Source organism: Eschrichtius robustus, chromosome 3 (genome assembly GCF_028021215.1).
Source record: "Eschrichtius robustus isolate mEscRob2 chromosome 3, mEscRob2.pri, whole genome shotgun sequence".
Lineage (NCBI taxonomy): Eukaryota > Metazoa > Chordata > Mammalia > Artiodactyla > Eschrichtiidae > Eschrichtius > Eschrichtius robustus.
In genome coordinates this window covers 26,124,411-26,141,579 of record NC_090826.1, presented here as the reverse complement: position 1 = coordinate 26,141,579, position 17,169 = coordinate 26,124,411, and the positions used below count along the sequence as shown (strand labels likewise).

At 39.5% G+C, this 17,169-nt stretch overlaps 1 protein-coding gene across 1 annotated transcript; it reads right to left on the bottom strand.

Annotated features, from left to right (window-relative positions):
* Window positions 1-47: 47 nt before the first annotated feature.
* RBBP4 (RB binding protein 4, chromatin remodeling factor) lies at window positions 48-17,036 on the bottom strand. The gene is made up of 12 exons (XM_068539425.1): window positions 16,884-17,036; window positions 16,176-16,323; window positions 13,038-13,183; window positions 6,591-6,764; window positions 6,102-6,217; window positions 5,828-5,988; window positions 5,605-5,731; window positions 5,115-5,192; window positions 4,306-4,382; window positions 3,807-3,864; window positions 3,607-3,717; window positions 48-448 (listed from the first exon to the last, which is right to left on the bottom strand). Exons 1-12 carry the CDS (start codon window positions 16,897-16,899, stop codon window positions 383-385), a joined length of 1,278 nt encoding a protein of 425 aa, XP_068395526.1. The 5' UTR covers window positions 16,900-17,036; the 3' UTR covers window positions 48-382.
* Between the last annotated feature and the right edge of the window lie 133 nt (window positions 17,037-17,169).

The following is a 17,169-nucleotide window of genomic DNA, read 5'->3' as shown; positions in this document are numbered from 1 at the left end:
TACTTCATGGCTCAGACACCTACCTCACTTGGCTCTATTTCTTACTCACTCTAGCATTTACTTAAATGAGTCAGAAAAACTTGGGGATATAGGATAAGAAGAAAAATAACCACACACAATATTCCCCTTTTTGTGGCTACTTTAGACCTCTGTTACTAGAAAATTCCTGAAGAAAATTTAAATATAAGTCTGTGGCTTTGCTGAATCAAGGAGCCCCCAGTTGATATTTAGAAAACACCTTCTGTTTGGACTAATAACATTGTTGATAGAACTTATTATAGAGGGATAACCAAAGTCTGTGTCTCAAAACCAGTGTTAAATCAATCTCAGGGTTGAGAGGAAGAAAAGGGGAGTCTAAAATCACAAGAAGTGCAGACATTCTCTAGGATCCTTGTCCTTCTGGATCCACGCTTCCTTCAGGGTCTTCGTCATTATAAATGTTCTCTGCCTGCCAAAAACAAGAAAAAGAGAAAAGGATATTGAGTAAACATGAAAGTTACTTCTTGAAGTTAAGGTTTCAAATAGAGAGGCCAGGGAGACAGACTGTGGGGCATATAATCTGTTTTAACTATTCAACTCTGCAGTTGTTTGATGAAAGCAGCCACAAACAACCTGCAAATGGATAAGTATAGTCGCGTGCCAAATAAAACAGTCAGCTGGCCACAGGCCAATGCCCCTGGATTAGGATATTCCCTAAAAACTGAAGTATGGTTACCATTTGTCTTGATAATCAACCTTGAGTCTTTTAATCAGACATTATTCGTAATAGTCAAAAAGTAAAAACAATGGACAAATAAAATAATATATCCATACAATGGAGTATTACTTGGCAATAAAAAAAGTCAGTCACATATTGTATGATTTCATTTATATTAAATGTGCAGAATAGGCAAATCCATAGAGAAAGTAGATTAATGGTTGCCTAGTACTGGGTGGACTGGAGGCAAATGGGAGGGATGGCTACTGGGTGTGGGGTTTCTTTCTGGGGTAACTGACTGTAGTGATGGTTGCACAATTCTGTGACTGCACTGCAAAAACCATGTTCCACATCTCAATTTATAAATATTTTAAAAAGAGAAACTGTTCTTGCATAAAATAAACTCTACTTGTACTACTTGATGAAACACCCATATCCAAGAGCATCTTAAACATAGAAACCACTTTCACTTGGGCAAAATTTACTGTTCTTAGTATCTACTATGCACTTAGTATCACTAGGGTAGGTGCTACAGAGGATGGGATAGTCTTAGCTTACAATCTGACTACAGGGACAAACAATGTATACAATTATGTGAGTAGTCTGACAACAAAAGTGTGGTATCTTCTCCCCTGACACCGATGGGGTGTCCAGCAACTCAGTTCAGTCCTGATGCTGACCACCTGGAGGTAGCACTGTGACCAAGGGCTCAATCCCACAAGACTACCCTCACATCAGCAGAGGCCAGTGTCAAGCCCTGAGTGCCCAGGCTACCCGAGTACTCCTGCCCAACTTGGCTATAAATTTTCTCACAGCACCCCCCCCAACCCCGCCAGGTTTGATGATTTGTTGGAATGATTCACAGAACTCAGGAAAGCACTTTACTGGTTTATTATAAAGATTATAACTCAGGAATGGCCAAATGGAAGAGATGCACAGGGCAAGGTGGGGATGGAGCACAGAGCTTCCACACCCTCTCTGGTGGCATTGATATATTCACCAACCCAGAAGCTCATGAAATCGAAAGCTTTTTATGGAGCTTTCCCAAGAGTTTTTATAGGGGCCCCCTTAAGTTACCTCCTTAGCCTGAACTCAGGTGTGGCCAAAAGGAGCTACTTATAAATAGCAACAGAGACTCCTACAACGCAGGAAATCCCAAGGGTTTTAGGAACTCTGTGCCAGGAACCTGGACAAAGACCAAATGCTTACTACTTATTATATCACAATAATTCTTAAAAAAGCCCAAAACAAACAGCCTCCCCCCCCCCCCCAAAACGGAGTAAAGTAACAACCTGGACTGGAGGTGATGGCCTTGAAGGTGATGTAGCTTAATCTCCTACAACATTCCCATGGCAACTACTAAAATACCTTTCATTGACAGGCTATCTAAGGCAGCCCATTTCACTTTCTTGTTAGAACTCTAATATTTTATATTAATTTTGTGTGGGTATGTTACAAGGAAAAGGATAAAGTGGATTTTCTGTTAATACATGAAACAAATCCTTATTACAAAAAATTATAATACAGAAAGGTATAAAGAAGAAAACAAGAATTCTCTAAACATACCAACCACATTTTGGCAAATAGCCTTCTATTAAATAGTTACATATAATTAAACATAAGACTAGACACCCAAATTTTAATAAGAGGGATTCTATCATGCTGTTCTATAATTTGCTTTTTTCCTACTTATTAGCATATCATGAATAGCTTATAAAACTAAGTATACTTCATTCTGATACATAATATTCCAAAGTATCGATGCAGTATATAATGTGTTAACCTCATAGGCCACAAATACTCCCATTTTATTTCTTTATTTTTGATTAATAGGGCTATTCCATAAGAAAGTTCTGAATATCAAAATTTTTTTCCCTCATGTTGAGCCAAAAACTCACCTTTGGAGTTTCTTCCTGGCTCTAGATCTACTCTGAGACACCAAAACTTTCTTTTGAATTATTTTCATTTATTAGGCTACTGTCACTTAAAAGTCATGCAGTTGTTTTGTAAATTGTGGTAAAAGACACATAACAAAATTTACCATCGTAACCATTTATAACTGTACAGTTCAGTGGCATTAAGTCCATTCACACTGTGTGCAGCTATCACCACCATCCATCTCCAGAAGGCAACTGTTTCTTGTATTGCTATATATCAGATATTACAGTTGCTTTTATTAAATTCCAAGTGCTCTGAAAATTCAAAGAAGGGTGATCACCTTCAATTGGGGTATAAAGGCAGGGAATGTTTTTGACATCTAGGCAAGTTTCATGAAGAAATGGTACTCTTTGATGCTGTGACATTGCAGTAGGAACTGTGCTAGGCATGTTCATAAGTAATTTCAAGGGAATGATCATTCCTAAAGACTCGACTGCTAGCAAAGAGGGAGAAACAGGAGGCAAGCCAACAATTAGGAGGTTATTGCAATAGCCCAGCAAGTAGTAGTGAGAACCTGACCAAAAAACTAGGTGTGGAATAGAAACAGCAAAGTTGGTTATATCTGTTTGTAAGCTGAGTAAAGACAGGAGAAACACTGCAGAGATCAACAATATAAAATCTGATAAGTGAACCGCACCTAGAGGTGAATAGACAATAGAGGAAGACCTGAGTTTTCAAGTCTAGTGAGCTGGGGAGACATTGAAGCCATATAGAAAACAAAAAGTCAGGAGGTGAGGGGAGTAAGGAAAGGAAGGAGAAAAGAAAATATCAGTTTTGTTTAGTTGAGTTCGAGATACCAGTGAGACAACTTGATCAAGTTAAAGGGTAGGCAGCTGAAAATGATAATGTGCAGGCAAGTCACACTTGGGAGTAAACTGAACAGAGCTGCCAGTTGTACCGATGAAGTATATAAATATGAAGTGATACTAGGTCTCATTTATCTAAACTCGCCCAAATAAAGAAACACTTACCATTTGCCAAACTTGCATGATATTGTCTTCTGATACAGAACAAATCACCCAAGGTTCATTGGGATTCCAGGAGAAATCAGATATCTTGGCAGTGTGACCACCATGAATAAACTGAAAGAGGAAGGAAAACAGAGATGAAAAGCAGACAGAGGACAATAAATCACAAACTATTTCAGTTCTGCTCAATATCTGTAACATACCAACAACTCTGGTGGCCCATCTTCTGCATCTTCCGGGGATTGTTCCTCTCCAATTTTACTAGCACAAAAAGATTTTCAGAAGTTAAAACAGGGACTTCCCTGGTGGCGCAGTGGTTAAGAATCCGCCTGCCAATGCAGGGGACACGGGTTCAATCCCCGGTCCAGGAAGATCCCACATGCCGCGGAGCAACTAAGCCTGCGAGCCACAACTACTGAGCCCATGTGTAGCTGCTGCAACTACCGAAGCCCTCACGCCTGGAGCCTGTGCTCCGCAACAAGGGAAGCCACTGCAATGAGAAGCCCGCGCACCACAACGAAGAGTAGCCCCCACTCGCCGCAACTAGAGAAAGCCCGTGCACAGCAATGAAGACCCAACGCAGCCAAAAATAAATAACTTTTAAAAAAAGAAAAAAAAAAAAAAGTTAAAACAGATTTACCTTGAGTAATTCTGGAAAGTGTAAGAAAATAACTCCACAAAGAGTAAATTAACAAGACTTACCTTAAATCCCAGACATTCAGTCTGCGATCAGTACCACTGGAAGCCAAAATAGTCTCATTGTGAGGCGACCACTGAACCTATACATAAGAAAAAAGCCATCAATTAGAAAATTGAGAGGAAAAAATCTAACATTAGATTTAACAATTTAACCCATTACTAGACCCAGGCTATCAGCTTTTGTTCTATTTCATATTTTTGAAGATCTCATTTATTCTTATTGTCTAATTCCAGCTTCTAGCCAAATGTCATCCAGTGCTGACCTAAGAACTAAAGTACAGATCACACACAAAATAATTATTTACCCAAGTACTTATAATGAATTCAGTATTACACATAGGACTGACTGCAAAGACTATAATGTACTCCTCACAGTGCCCTTGCATTAAGCTTCCAACATAATGTAACAATTATTTCTTGAACTGAGTCAGAGGGCTTTGCATATGGAGCTTAATTAAACGGATGAGGCAGAAAACATGGAGTCAGTACTTTAGGAATGAACTGTGAAATTAACAGATACAGCAAGTTTTAAAGGATAAAGGAGTGGAAATAAGGGAAGAGACAAGCGTCAGGAACAAGGCTGATAAAATAATCAGGCACTAAGTTTAATACCTCAAGAGTGTAGGTGACAAATGATCAGTTTGAGAAAGTATAGAAATAATGGAGGGAAAACAATCCCAATTCATACAGAGATCAGCATAGGCATAAAGAAGATTTTTATTACTTATAGCAATGGGATAAGGCACAAGTGTGCCCACTCCCACACTCAGATTTCCCTTGGGGCGGGGGGAAGGAGCATTAGTTTCTCTCACCTGGAATATTTCATCCTTATGTGATTCAAAGGAATGCAACTTAAGTTTCAGATTTCTCAGATCCCACAAGGCAACAGTCTACATACAAAAAGGAAAGCAAGTGCAATCAATAAAATTTTTTTATTGAGAAAAAGAAAATCCATAACTAAAAGATCTCTGTGCATTCAAAAGAAGCCAGAGAGGGACTTCCCTGGTGGTCCAGTGGCAAAGAATCCGCCTTCCAATGCAGGGGACGCGGGTTCGATTCCCCGGTCGGGAAACTAAGATCCCACATGCTACAGGGCAAGTAGGCCCGCACAGCACAACTACTGAGCTCGCACGCCTCAACTAGAGAGCCATGCACCACAACTAGAGAAGAGAAAACCCGCGCGCCACAACGAAAGATTCTGTGTGCCACAACTAAGACCCGACACAGCCAAATAAATAAATATTAACAAAAGGAGCCAGAGAAATCCACCCTATGTTTTCTTGGAGAATAAATCACACTGACCTTGTCAGCTGATCCTGTGGCAAGAATGAACTCACTATAAGGATTGAAAGAAAGGCAGTTCACTTCAGCAGTGTGAGCATCAACTGAGTGGCTTGGTTTGGAAGTATTGTTTGAACGAGTATCCCAGCTTTAGTAAAAGAGAAAAAACAGGGAAAAAGCTTAAAATGGGTAACTAAATATAAAACTTAGATAATATATTGAGAAAAAAATGGATTCTACTCACATCATAAGTTTCTGATCATCAGCAACTGACCCAAACAGAGACTCATGGAGCAGATGCCAGGAGACGTCTTCTACTACTGCTGTATGCCCTGTAAAGATGGTCTTCGCATCCACAACTTTTCCTTCCTTTGGAACAGCACTGATGTCCCATAGGCAGATAGTCTTAAATGAAAAATTAACTATTATATAAAAGGGTCTCACTTCCCAACACACCCCAGAGGAAAAAAACTGATATAAATAGCCCAGATTTGCTTCAAAATGGAAAGGATACGCACATGGTCATCTGAAGCACTAAGTAAGTGCCCACTGAGATTTGGGTTCCAAGAAAGCCCGTAGCCTTCCTTCTGATGTCCACGGAGACGCAAGTCTGGGTTGCACTCTCCAGAAGGGTCTACAAAGTAACAGACACATCAAGACTATCCAGTCCACTTCCTCTTTGGATCTACTAAGTATAATGGAATTTTTATCAAGAGGTCTAAAGCTCTTACTTTTTATGAGACATACAGCCCCATTATGACCAAACAGATAATGCTTGAGAGCTGCACATTCTATCCTATGTAAAAAAACATTTTTTTTTTCCCACGTAGGGAAGAAGGATGAAGGAAGAGTACCCACACATATCAATATAAGTCACAAGATGTTAAGTTATACAAAGAATAACAAGCAATTAAAATTGAGAGAAGCAAAAAAAAAAAAAATGTGAGAGAAGCAACGTATCCCCACAGTGACTCATCATTTGTATTTGAATCGAAGAGGGCAAGTACCTGGTTTAGAAGGATGTTTCGTATAGTCAAAAACAAGAACATCACTGGATGGAGTCTTTGTGGCAATGATGCAAGGGTTCTGGGGCATATAGCGTGCCCTGTTTACTTCTCCTTCATGGTTGATCTTGATTTCTATTTCAATTTTTCCACTAACCGAGCCAAAACCTCCAAATTCTGTAAATACGATAAATTAATTGCAAATGAGGACAAAGCAAGAGCTACTCTATGTCACTCAAAGTATGACACAGGCAAGGCTTTTAATCAACGAACTGGTGTAATACTAGAAGCGATCTAAACATTTGTTAGCAGTATAAAGTGTGTTCACATTCCTTATTTCATTTGATTCTTACCATAACCCTACAGCGTAGGGAAGAGTTATTATCTCCAAAAATTTTACACGAGGGCTTCCCTGGTGGCGCAGTGGTTAAGAATCCGCCTGCCAATGCAGGGGACAGGGGTTCGAGCCCTGGGCCGGGAAGATCCCACATGCCACGGAGCAACTAAGCCTGTGTGCCACAACTACTGAGCCTGTGCTCTAGAGCCCGTGAGCCACAACTACTGAGCCCGCGAGCCTAGAGCCCGTGCTCCGCAAAAAGAGAAGCCACAGCAATGAAAAGCCTGCGCAATGCAACGAAGAGTAGCCCCCGCTCGCCACAACTAGAGAAAGCCCGCGCGCAGCAACAGAGACCCAACGCAGCCAAAAATAAAAAAACAGAAAAATAAAAATTTTACACCAGAAAAGAGAAGCTCAGAGGACCTACCTTAATTTGTTTATGGTGACTTGACTATGGCAGAACCTAAACTGAATCCCTATTTTTCTGATCCCTAGCCTGGTACTTTCAGCTACACCTACAATGATTTAGCTAATAATATACCTAATAAGTATTACATTACTATCTAAAAGTAAGGAACACTATTGACTCCACTTCAAAAATTCTCACTAAGTGGCTTTCAAGCCTCACTTAAACTATCAAAAAAAATGTGCTCAATCAATAAAATCTAAGTTACTCTTTTAATGAATATCAAGTACACAGTGTGCTAGGTACTAAAGAGTCCCTTTTACTATTAATTTGAAACTCTAGTTTGGGATGACCTTTCTGAAATACTGTCACATCTTTCCTCACACCAGTGAGGAAAAACAGAGCCACAACAGCTGGTTCTACTTTCCTGACCTCCCACTTACACTTGCCAACCAGAGTCCTTGGTTGAAATAAACCAGGTAGGCAAGGACTAGACAAAAACATTTTTTATTCATATTTGACTACTGTATGCACTTACAGAATTCTCCCAAGTACCATTATAAAATGTATAACAATATAATTTGTGATTATGTAAATCTTGGCAAAGCAATATTTAAACAAAGGTAGTTAATAAGTAGCCAAAGAATTACAGAAGGCAGCATGATAAGGTACCTGAGTTAAGAGTCAGGCCATGGCATAACTGACTCTGCCACTTACTATCTTGGTGATTTTGGTGAAGGCCTTCAATTTCTCTGAACCTCAAATACCTTACCCATAAAACAAAGTTATGAGAGTAACTTGTAGATGAAAATGACACTCTGAAGGACAAAAATCTTTTCACAAAGCAGAGACATAGTTGGGTAATATAATTAGCAGATAACTTTCAACCTCAAAATAACTTTATAAGTTGAAAAGCAGTGGTTTAAACAAGCTAAAAACCTAGAAACAGTTCAAAATAGACTCTAAAAGAGAAAAAAAAACCAAACACATTAAACAATTTTTTCCCCAGAATTCTAGACCACAAGTATCTACAATGTAAAAAAAGAAGGCATGATTAGGATATGTGATCTCAAAGAACTTTTAGTCCAAACACAGGGAGATAAGATAAGCACACAATTATAGATGACTATGACAAAAAAGAATAATTGCCAGAAAAGAGATACCAACAAGGAAAGAGCAATAGCTGGCACGGAGCGCACAGAGCAAGGGGTAACTGTTATAATGTGGGTTATTTCAGTATCAGCTATATACTACTAATCAGAAGGGCCCCCCCTAACTGTAGTTGAAGTACAGTAATAAGAAATCAGCTTAGAGGATTCATAATTGAGATTTATGAAGATGAGGATTTATCTATTTAACAAATAGAGATTCCCCAAGTTGAAGGTGATACGCAAAAGGCCAAATCTGATGTAGGAAAGAAAGACTGAGGTAGCAATGTACAATAAAGTGAATGACTATCAAGGTCTAACTATATTGCTATTTTGCTTGCTTCTCTCCATATAAAATACTATTTAAAAAGACTGAGACATAACAGTATAGTAAAAGTGTCTAGCCTGATGAATTTTTACATATGCATATTATCAGGGGAACTACCACACAGATAAAAATATGGAACATCTCCAGCCCTCTCTCATCCTCCCGCAAGGCACCACTGTGTCCCTCCCAACCAATGCTGCCTGACAAACTAGATAACCGGCATTCTAATTTCTACCACCGTGCCATTTTTTGAGTTCATAAACATTTTGAAACTAAGAGGAATAAGTTGTAACATCTTGAGTCAAATATTCCATTATTTCATCATGATTTAGCAATAGTTTATTATATATTGAGGCAAAAGACTAAAGATTACTTAAAAACAAACGCCGCCCCCCAAACCCATTCCCCAAATAAGTTGCTAAAAATAAATCTGTTGATATTTGAAGATCCTGGTAACAGAGTCTGAAGTAAACTTTTAAACCTAATCTATTTTCAGGCTTAAAATGTGACCACAGCCAGGCTGAATCTAATATAAACACACAAATTCTTTTTAATGTCAAAACAAGCCTAAGCCAGTTTTTAGTTCTTTCTCTTTGAAAGTTTAATGATCTTTTGAAGCTGTCTGCCACCAAGTACCTCAAACCAAATGGGGTCAAGTAGATGGTAATCAATTACAATAGTTCAATCTGAGAGTCCAGGACATTTCATCTGAGAGCAAGGAGGGACTAGGAAGCTATCTATCTAACAACAACCCAAGAAGCTTTAAGAGACATTAGTATGTATCTACTTCCACCACTGTTGAGACCACATGGAGAGCACCTGTCCCGCTTTAAGCACCAAGCTTGTTCAGTCATCCGAGGGTGATTTGAAGGACGAAGGAGAGGTAAAAGGAAGAGAAAAGGAAGGAATGGGAGCTGATATGCTATGTAACCTTAGGGCAAGTTACAAAACAACTGTAAGTATTGATTTCCTTGTGAGGATTGAATAGGGCGAAATAGAGTCATACAAATATATCATACATATTACTGGTATTTTTCATAGTTCCTCTAATTGTTAAGTATTAGTAAGGGGGATAAAGGTATCATCAGAACATAAAAGTAAATTGGTTTGATGCCACTCAAAAAACTCAGTTACCAGAAAGAGACTGGAGTGTATGTTAAAAGATGCCATTTCAAAAACCAGGGAAGACTTACATGAGGAATCTAAAAAAGAATACAAATGAATCTATATACAAAACAGAAACAGACTCACAGACATAGAAAACAAACTGATGGTTACCAAAGGGGAGGGGTTGAGGGGGATAAACTAGGAGTATGGGATTAATAGATACAAACTACTATACATAAAATAGATAAGCAACAAGGATTTACTGTATACTCAATATCTTGTAGTAACCTATAATGGAATATAAAAAAAACCAAAAAAACCCCCAAAACCCAATGAATCACTATGCCGAACACCTGAAACTAACACAATATTGTAAATCAACTATACTTAAAACAACAACAAAAACAGTGAAGAAAATGGATTAGTCAGCAAATGGCATTAAAAAAAAAATTGCTAACCACTTAGAAAAAAAGCTCGTTTTCCTATTTCATCTCTAAAACCAAAACAAATACAAGAAAGATTAAAGTTTTAATGGTCAAAACATAAAAGTACCAGAAAACAACAGCTAACTATTTTAAAATCTTGGAATGAAGGCCTTTCAATGAATGACAAAATCTGAAGGACACCAGAGGAAAGCTGGATAATTTAAAATTCAAAGCTTCTAAACTAAATAGGACTCAAAATTATAAAATAAAGAGAAAAAAAATTACCTATAACCTATTAGGTTAGGGATAACTTACCTTATATATAGAGATAACTCAAAAGAAAAAATGAGCGAAAAACATAAATAGGCAGCTCAAGAGAGAGACAGACAAAAGACAAATATTTTAAAATAGGTCCAACATCACGAATAACTTAAAAAGCAAAGTAGGGAATTCCCTGGCAGTCCAGTGGTTAGGACTCCGTGCTTTCACTGCTGAGGGCACGGGTTTGATCCCTGGTCGAGGAACTAAGATCCTGCAAGCAGCGTGGTGCAGCCATTAAAGGAAAAAGAAAAAAGCAAAGTAAAATAAGAGTGTAGTATTACATTCAATGTTGGCAAAGGCATGCAGAAACAGACATCAATACATCTGCTATTGGTGAAATTGTGAATCTTTCTTTGGAGGGCAACTTAGCAGCACCAATTATAACTGAAAATGTTCTTGCCATTTGATTAGCATTCCACTTAATCACTCTACAGCAAAACTATGCAAGATACATGCACAAGAACTGTTTTTGAAGCCAAAAGATTGGAAACCACTTAAATGTTAATTGAGGGATGGTTAATTATAGTATAGTATACAGCCATCAAAAAGGAGACACATCTCCATATGCTCACACAGAAAGATGTCCAAGATACACCAGGCCAGGAAAGTGTATTTTATGCTGTATTCCCAGTACCAAGAAAAATTGCCTGGCATACAGTAATACTTAATATATTTGTTGAATGAGTGATCCAATAAATGGGATAGATAAACCATTCAAAAAACTATCAATTTAACAGCAATCCATAAGGGATAGATTTACAGGGGGAGGGGGGTTCACAGTATTTTATATTTACTTCAAATTTTTTTTTTTTTTTTTTTGGCTGCACTGTGAAGGCTTGCCGAATCTTAGTTCCCTGACCAGGGATCCAACCAGGGCCCCCGCAGTGAGAGCATGAGTCCTAACCACTGGACCACCAGGGAATTCCCTGCTTTATTAAAGATGATTTATTATATTACCAATCAGAATATTTGTTTTATGTCTAAATAACCAAAAGTCCTATTTAAAGACAATTTATTTAATAAAAAGGAAACAGGCTCAGAGAGGCTAAATGATTTATCCTCAAGCCACACAGCTAGTGAGCAGCCCAACAGGGTCTCAAGCCCATCTTCTGATTCTTTTTTTTTCGGATGTGGACCACTTTTAAAGTCTTTATTGAATTTGTTACAATATTGCTTCTGTTTTATGTTTTGGTTTTTTGGCCGCAAGGCATATGGGATCTTAGCTCCCCGACCAGGGATCAAACTCAAACCCCGTGCATTGGAAGGCGAAGCCTTAACCACTGGACTGCCAGGGAAGTCCCAGTCTTGATTCTTAAGTTCAGCGTTTTATCCCCTCAATCACTGATGCCTACCTAGAGAATAACTCTGTAGTAACCATATCCTATAGTTCACACACTTGGGTCAGTGACACAAAATCATGTTTGCTGACCTTTATCCTAAGAACTTATTTTGCATTCTATATTACCCTAACCTAAATATGGAATGATCAAAAGAGTAACTGCACATTACAATCCTGGCAAGTAACTGGAACCCAAAATATCTTAGATAAAAGAATGGATTCTGCTAATCAGGAGAAATCTAAGATAAAAAACATTAAACATTCATTTTTTAGGGCAAAACTCTCAATACTGAGAGCCTATCTTCTACCTCCCAGTAATAATTTGAGTTCAAGGACAACAATAAAGGAAACCCACTCATTTCTATCTCTTCTGAAAGGGAAAAAGTATTTCATGAACAGTTATGCCCTGAGAATATCTCCTAAAAATAGGATATAATTAAACACTCATTTAATTTTCATACACTATATAGCAAATGCCATGGTTAAGTCATTTCTACCACTTAAACCCGGAAAGTGTAATTTAAGCCAGTGTTTTTCAACCTTTTTTTTCATTATTGCCCCTGTAAGGAACCTTGTAGGACATTTTTTCTGATATCTTGATGAAATTCCTGTGTATTTGTTTATGCATGCTATGTATATCTGTGCTTTAAACAGTTCAAAGAATAAGATTGTTTTCACACACACACCCCTCTGACAACCAATTTTCACTCCCGCAGGGGCAGTATCTCCCATGTTGAGAATGCAAGCATGCATAGCAATAACATATGGTGGATTTTTGCTTCTTTCAATTCTAGAAATTTCCCCACCACCAAATTTAGTTGAAGAAAGTTTATAGAAAAGGTACAGAACCAAGTATGTGTTAAGTATGTCTTCTGACATCTAATATCTATACTGCAAAATCAGGCTTTCCAAAGCTTAGTTATCTTGTTCCTAATTTGAGAGACTACTTTATCAAACTGTACACACTCTTTATGATAATTCAGAGATATGAAAAATATAACCCATACATCATTCCTTCCTTCACCTTTAAGATTCCTACCTCCTTTTTCACTGTCGTAGTGTGAAGCATCAAACTGAGCATCATCGTTAGGGAGCTGCACACTGGCTATCACAAGGTGGTTTTGTTCATCTGACGTGTGTGTCCCCAGGACAAGTCGATGAATACTGAAATCTTTCCCTTCTGGTCTGTAATAGCAATATATGGTCAGTATTCAAATCAGTACACTAAGAGAGACTACGAAGTCAGTGACATACATGTATGCACAAGGCACTATTACAACCAGGTTTTGAGAGGAAGAAGTCATTAAGAGCCACAGTTCCTACTTTTCACATATCTTCCATAGAGCTGAGTATAAGGACCACAGAGCACTTAATTTTGTAATTATTTCTTAACTTAGCCAAATGTTTACAATTACTTTGAGGAAAAAGTCTGATGGAATAAGATACGCATTAACTACTCACCCTTTACAAGGAGTTGGAGGGAAAGAAACCAACTGCTGGGTATAATACCACTTTAGGTTACTTCATTAGGTTAACGTCATTAAAAGGGAAAGGAAGTAACATCAGGTAAACTAACTGTTCAAATGCTACTGAAGCACAAAGATGATTAAGATGTGATTCATATCCTCAAAAAACCAGGGACAATTAAACAGTCATATACACAAACATTTTAAACACAAGTCAACATATAATTCATGAAAAGTACCCAAGAACATGGAAATTTAGATACGAAAGATTACTTCTGGAATAAAGGACACGTTCTTAGAAGAAGTGTTACCTGAGCAGGTCTCAAAATGAGAGATAATCTAGAAGAGGGGGACAAGGGCTTTGGAAGACAGTATTCTAAGGGAAATAAGCAAAGGGGAAGATTACAAAGTGCCAGACACCACGTTAAGCATTTCACATACCTCATATCATTTAAACACCATAACAACACTCTGAAGTACTATTCTAATTTAAAGATGGTTTGGGAAAATTAAGCAACTTGCCTAATATCACAACTACCAACTAACAGAACTAGAACTGAAGTCCAAATCTGACTTTGAATGTGGGAAAACAAAGTGAGAGAGAAGGCTAGAAAGCAGATTAAAATCAGACTCTAGGGTACTGAATGCCAGCTTAAGGCATTCTGGACTCTTTACTGCAAGGAACAAAGAACCATGGAAAACTTATAAGGGACATAGCATCATTTGGGTTATCTCAGAAGGATTAATTTAACAGTGTAAAACAGAGGTTCTTCAAGCGTGGTATCAGGAACAATAGCATCAACATCATCTGGGAACTTCAGCATGCAAATTCAGAGATCCACTATAGACCTACTCAATCTGAAACTTGTGGGGGAGGCGGGGGATGGTTTGTGGTGCTCAACAATCTGTTCTGCAGGGAATTCCTTGGTTGTCCAGTGGTTAGGACTCAGCACTTTCACTGCCATGGCCCGGGTTCAATTCCTGGTCAGGGAACTAAGATCCCGCAAGCTGCAAGGCGCGGTCAATTGAAAAAAAAAAATCTGTTTTACAATCCCTCCAGCTGATTATAATGCCTGTTAAAGTTCTAGAACCCATGGTCTAGATGGGAAAGATGCTACACAAGAGTTGATCAGGGCTTATAAATGGACTGTCAAGTGGATAAAGGGGGAAAAACCTAAGAAATGTCAAACCAAAGTCAACTATGAAAAGGAGAAATGGGAACAATAGAAAAAGTTGGGTTGGGACCTCCATGGAAAAAATATACTCAGTTTGAAATATGTCATGTTGCAGAAGCCAATAAAATACTCTAGATAAGACAGCTGAAAATTCAGGTAGCGCTCAGAAGTTGGGTCTAGAGATAAATCAACAGAAATTCCTCTGCACAGAGTTAATAGGTGTCTACATCTTACATGGGGAAAAACAGGAAAGATAAGAGGGCTGTCAACATAAAGTTGGGGATACCTGCATTTAGAAAGTTAAAGAACCAGAGCAAGTGAGGGAGGGAAGAAGAATATTACAAAACTACAATTGTATGGTTTTTTGTTTTTGTGTTTAGAAACAAAATATGAATAAAAAAGAACACACACACACACACACACACAAACAGTAAACAGTAGATGTTAGAGATAGTTGCTTAAAGGATCCCTCATTCTAAAAAAAATAAATAAGTAAATGACATTGTTATTCGAGTAGAATACCAAAAAAAAAAAGGGAAGGATATTTGGACCAATGTCTAATACTGCAGAAAGATTTATTTACCTAGATTCATAAAGTACAAAGCTACTAAGACTACAGCACAGATTTCAGCCTTGGGTTATTTAGTCTTATTCACTGCTTTCCAAACATAACTAATCACATTATATGAAAAACTTTTCTAGAATGACTTAGTAGGTATGGGGTGGCCAATATTTGGGATCCTCTGGTCCAATAATCTGGAATCACCATTCAACTATTCTCAAGTATCCTGCCACAAGTTCCTAAGTGGTTTGAACTGAGAACTCCTGACAGAAATGACTCCACTTATCCTGAACTCAAGTAATTCTGATGACCAGCTGAATATGGGAACTCCTGGTCATGATAAACCAGCTTCCAGCTCTAAATTTCTAAGTACTTATTAACATACTTAGGACAGATGTCGCCATTTTTAAAAAAATGCCAATGTGAAGGTAGCAGGCTCATTCTTAAGTTATTAATAACATTTATATAAAACTTGTTGAGCTGAAACGTAGCCAAATAACCACAATTCGCAAATTTCTTGACTTCTAAAGACCTGAGTTTTGAAGGAATTTACTTAGTTCACATATAGAATTTTTAAATGTTGTTCTGAATGACAGGTACCATGTCACATTCATCTTTGCACTAACCAGCTACTACCAATGACTGTGAGATTCAAATTTCTTTTGTTGAAAGAACTGGACTCATCATAATACTTTTTGAAAGCTGACAAATTTTACATTACTGTTTGGTCAACTATAGTTATAATATGGCTATTCAATTTAGAATCAGATAAAAAAGACAACATGTTTTCTCTTATCAGGTAAACTGCAAAGTTGTTGTACATTTTGCCTTTTTTGGCCTAGGAAAAAAATGTCACCACTAGGTTCTGATCACGTGTCCGCTACGGGTGACTGGAGAAAGAAAAACAGGGAAAATCAATGCGAGAAATCTACACCGAGAACACAACAAAATAACGTTCAAAAGGTTCCTATCACCTGGTTACATCTGGAAGCCACTGTGCAGTTAGGCTGGGCCACTCCAGAGCATGGGTCATCACCAAATCGTAAAGAAAAGGAGTGTTCTTTTTCCATATTTTGTATTCTTCATTGATCACACGTTCTTCTACTGCGTCATCAAAGGCTGCTAAAACATTAAAAACAAATTTAAGTTAGCGACCACAAATGGAAACCGAGTAAACACTTCCGAAGCTACCGGCACGGCTCCAGAATCCCGATTCTGAAATGGAGGTTTGTCTACATCTCCCCGAGGCGCAGGCACCAACACCGCTCTCCAGCTTCACGGGGCCTAACTGCTGGGGTCATCCCGGCCAGACGCCGTTAGCCGTTCGGGCGACGGCGTCGGCAAGAGCACAGAACCCGCGAGGAGGCCCGAACACCGACCCTTGCGGGTAGCGAGCGCTGCAGGGAGGACCCGGAGAGAGACAGGTAGACCGACAGGGAGCGCGGGGAGGGACCAAACACCCGCCGGGGCCCCCACCGCCACCCTCCCGCCGCTGCGCCGGGCCTCCGCTCCCGAAGACCTGGCGCGCCGTTAGCCCTCCCCGCGGGGCGATTTATCCTCACGCCTGCGATGGCGGGGACGGCACTCAGCAGAGTCCGGCCTGTCCTCACTGTTAGGCCGTGTCGAGGCCGCTACGCAAGCCCGGCACCCCCGCTCTCCTGTGGCCGCCCCGGCACCCTCACCTTCCTTGTCGGCCATGGCGGGCAGGCAAGCCGGGGGGATCGGGTTGAGCTTTGCGAGAGGGGCGGGGAGGCTGCGGGCGCTCGCTCTGCGCGCGCGGCCTCTATTGTTTCCTGCTGCCCCTGAGTGAGGGCCGACTCGCGCACCTTCGCGCCAACACCGGCCAATCGGAGCGCGTCGAGCGGCGAGGTGGGCGGGGAAGCCGCGTTCGTAGCCTATCCAGACGCGCAGAGTCGCTTGCCGCGGGGTCGAAGCGCGCGCTCCTCCCCTGCCCCCACACGGCCCGGA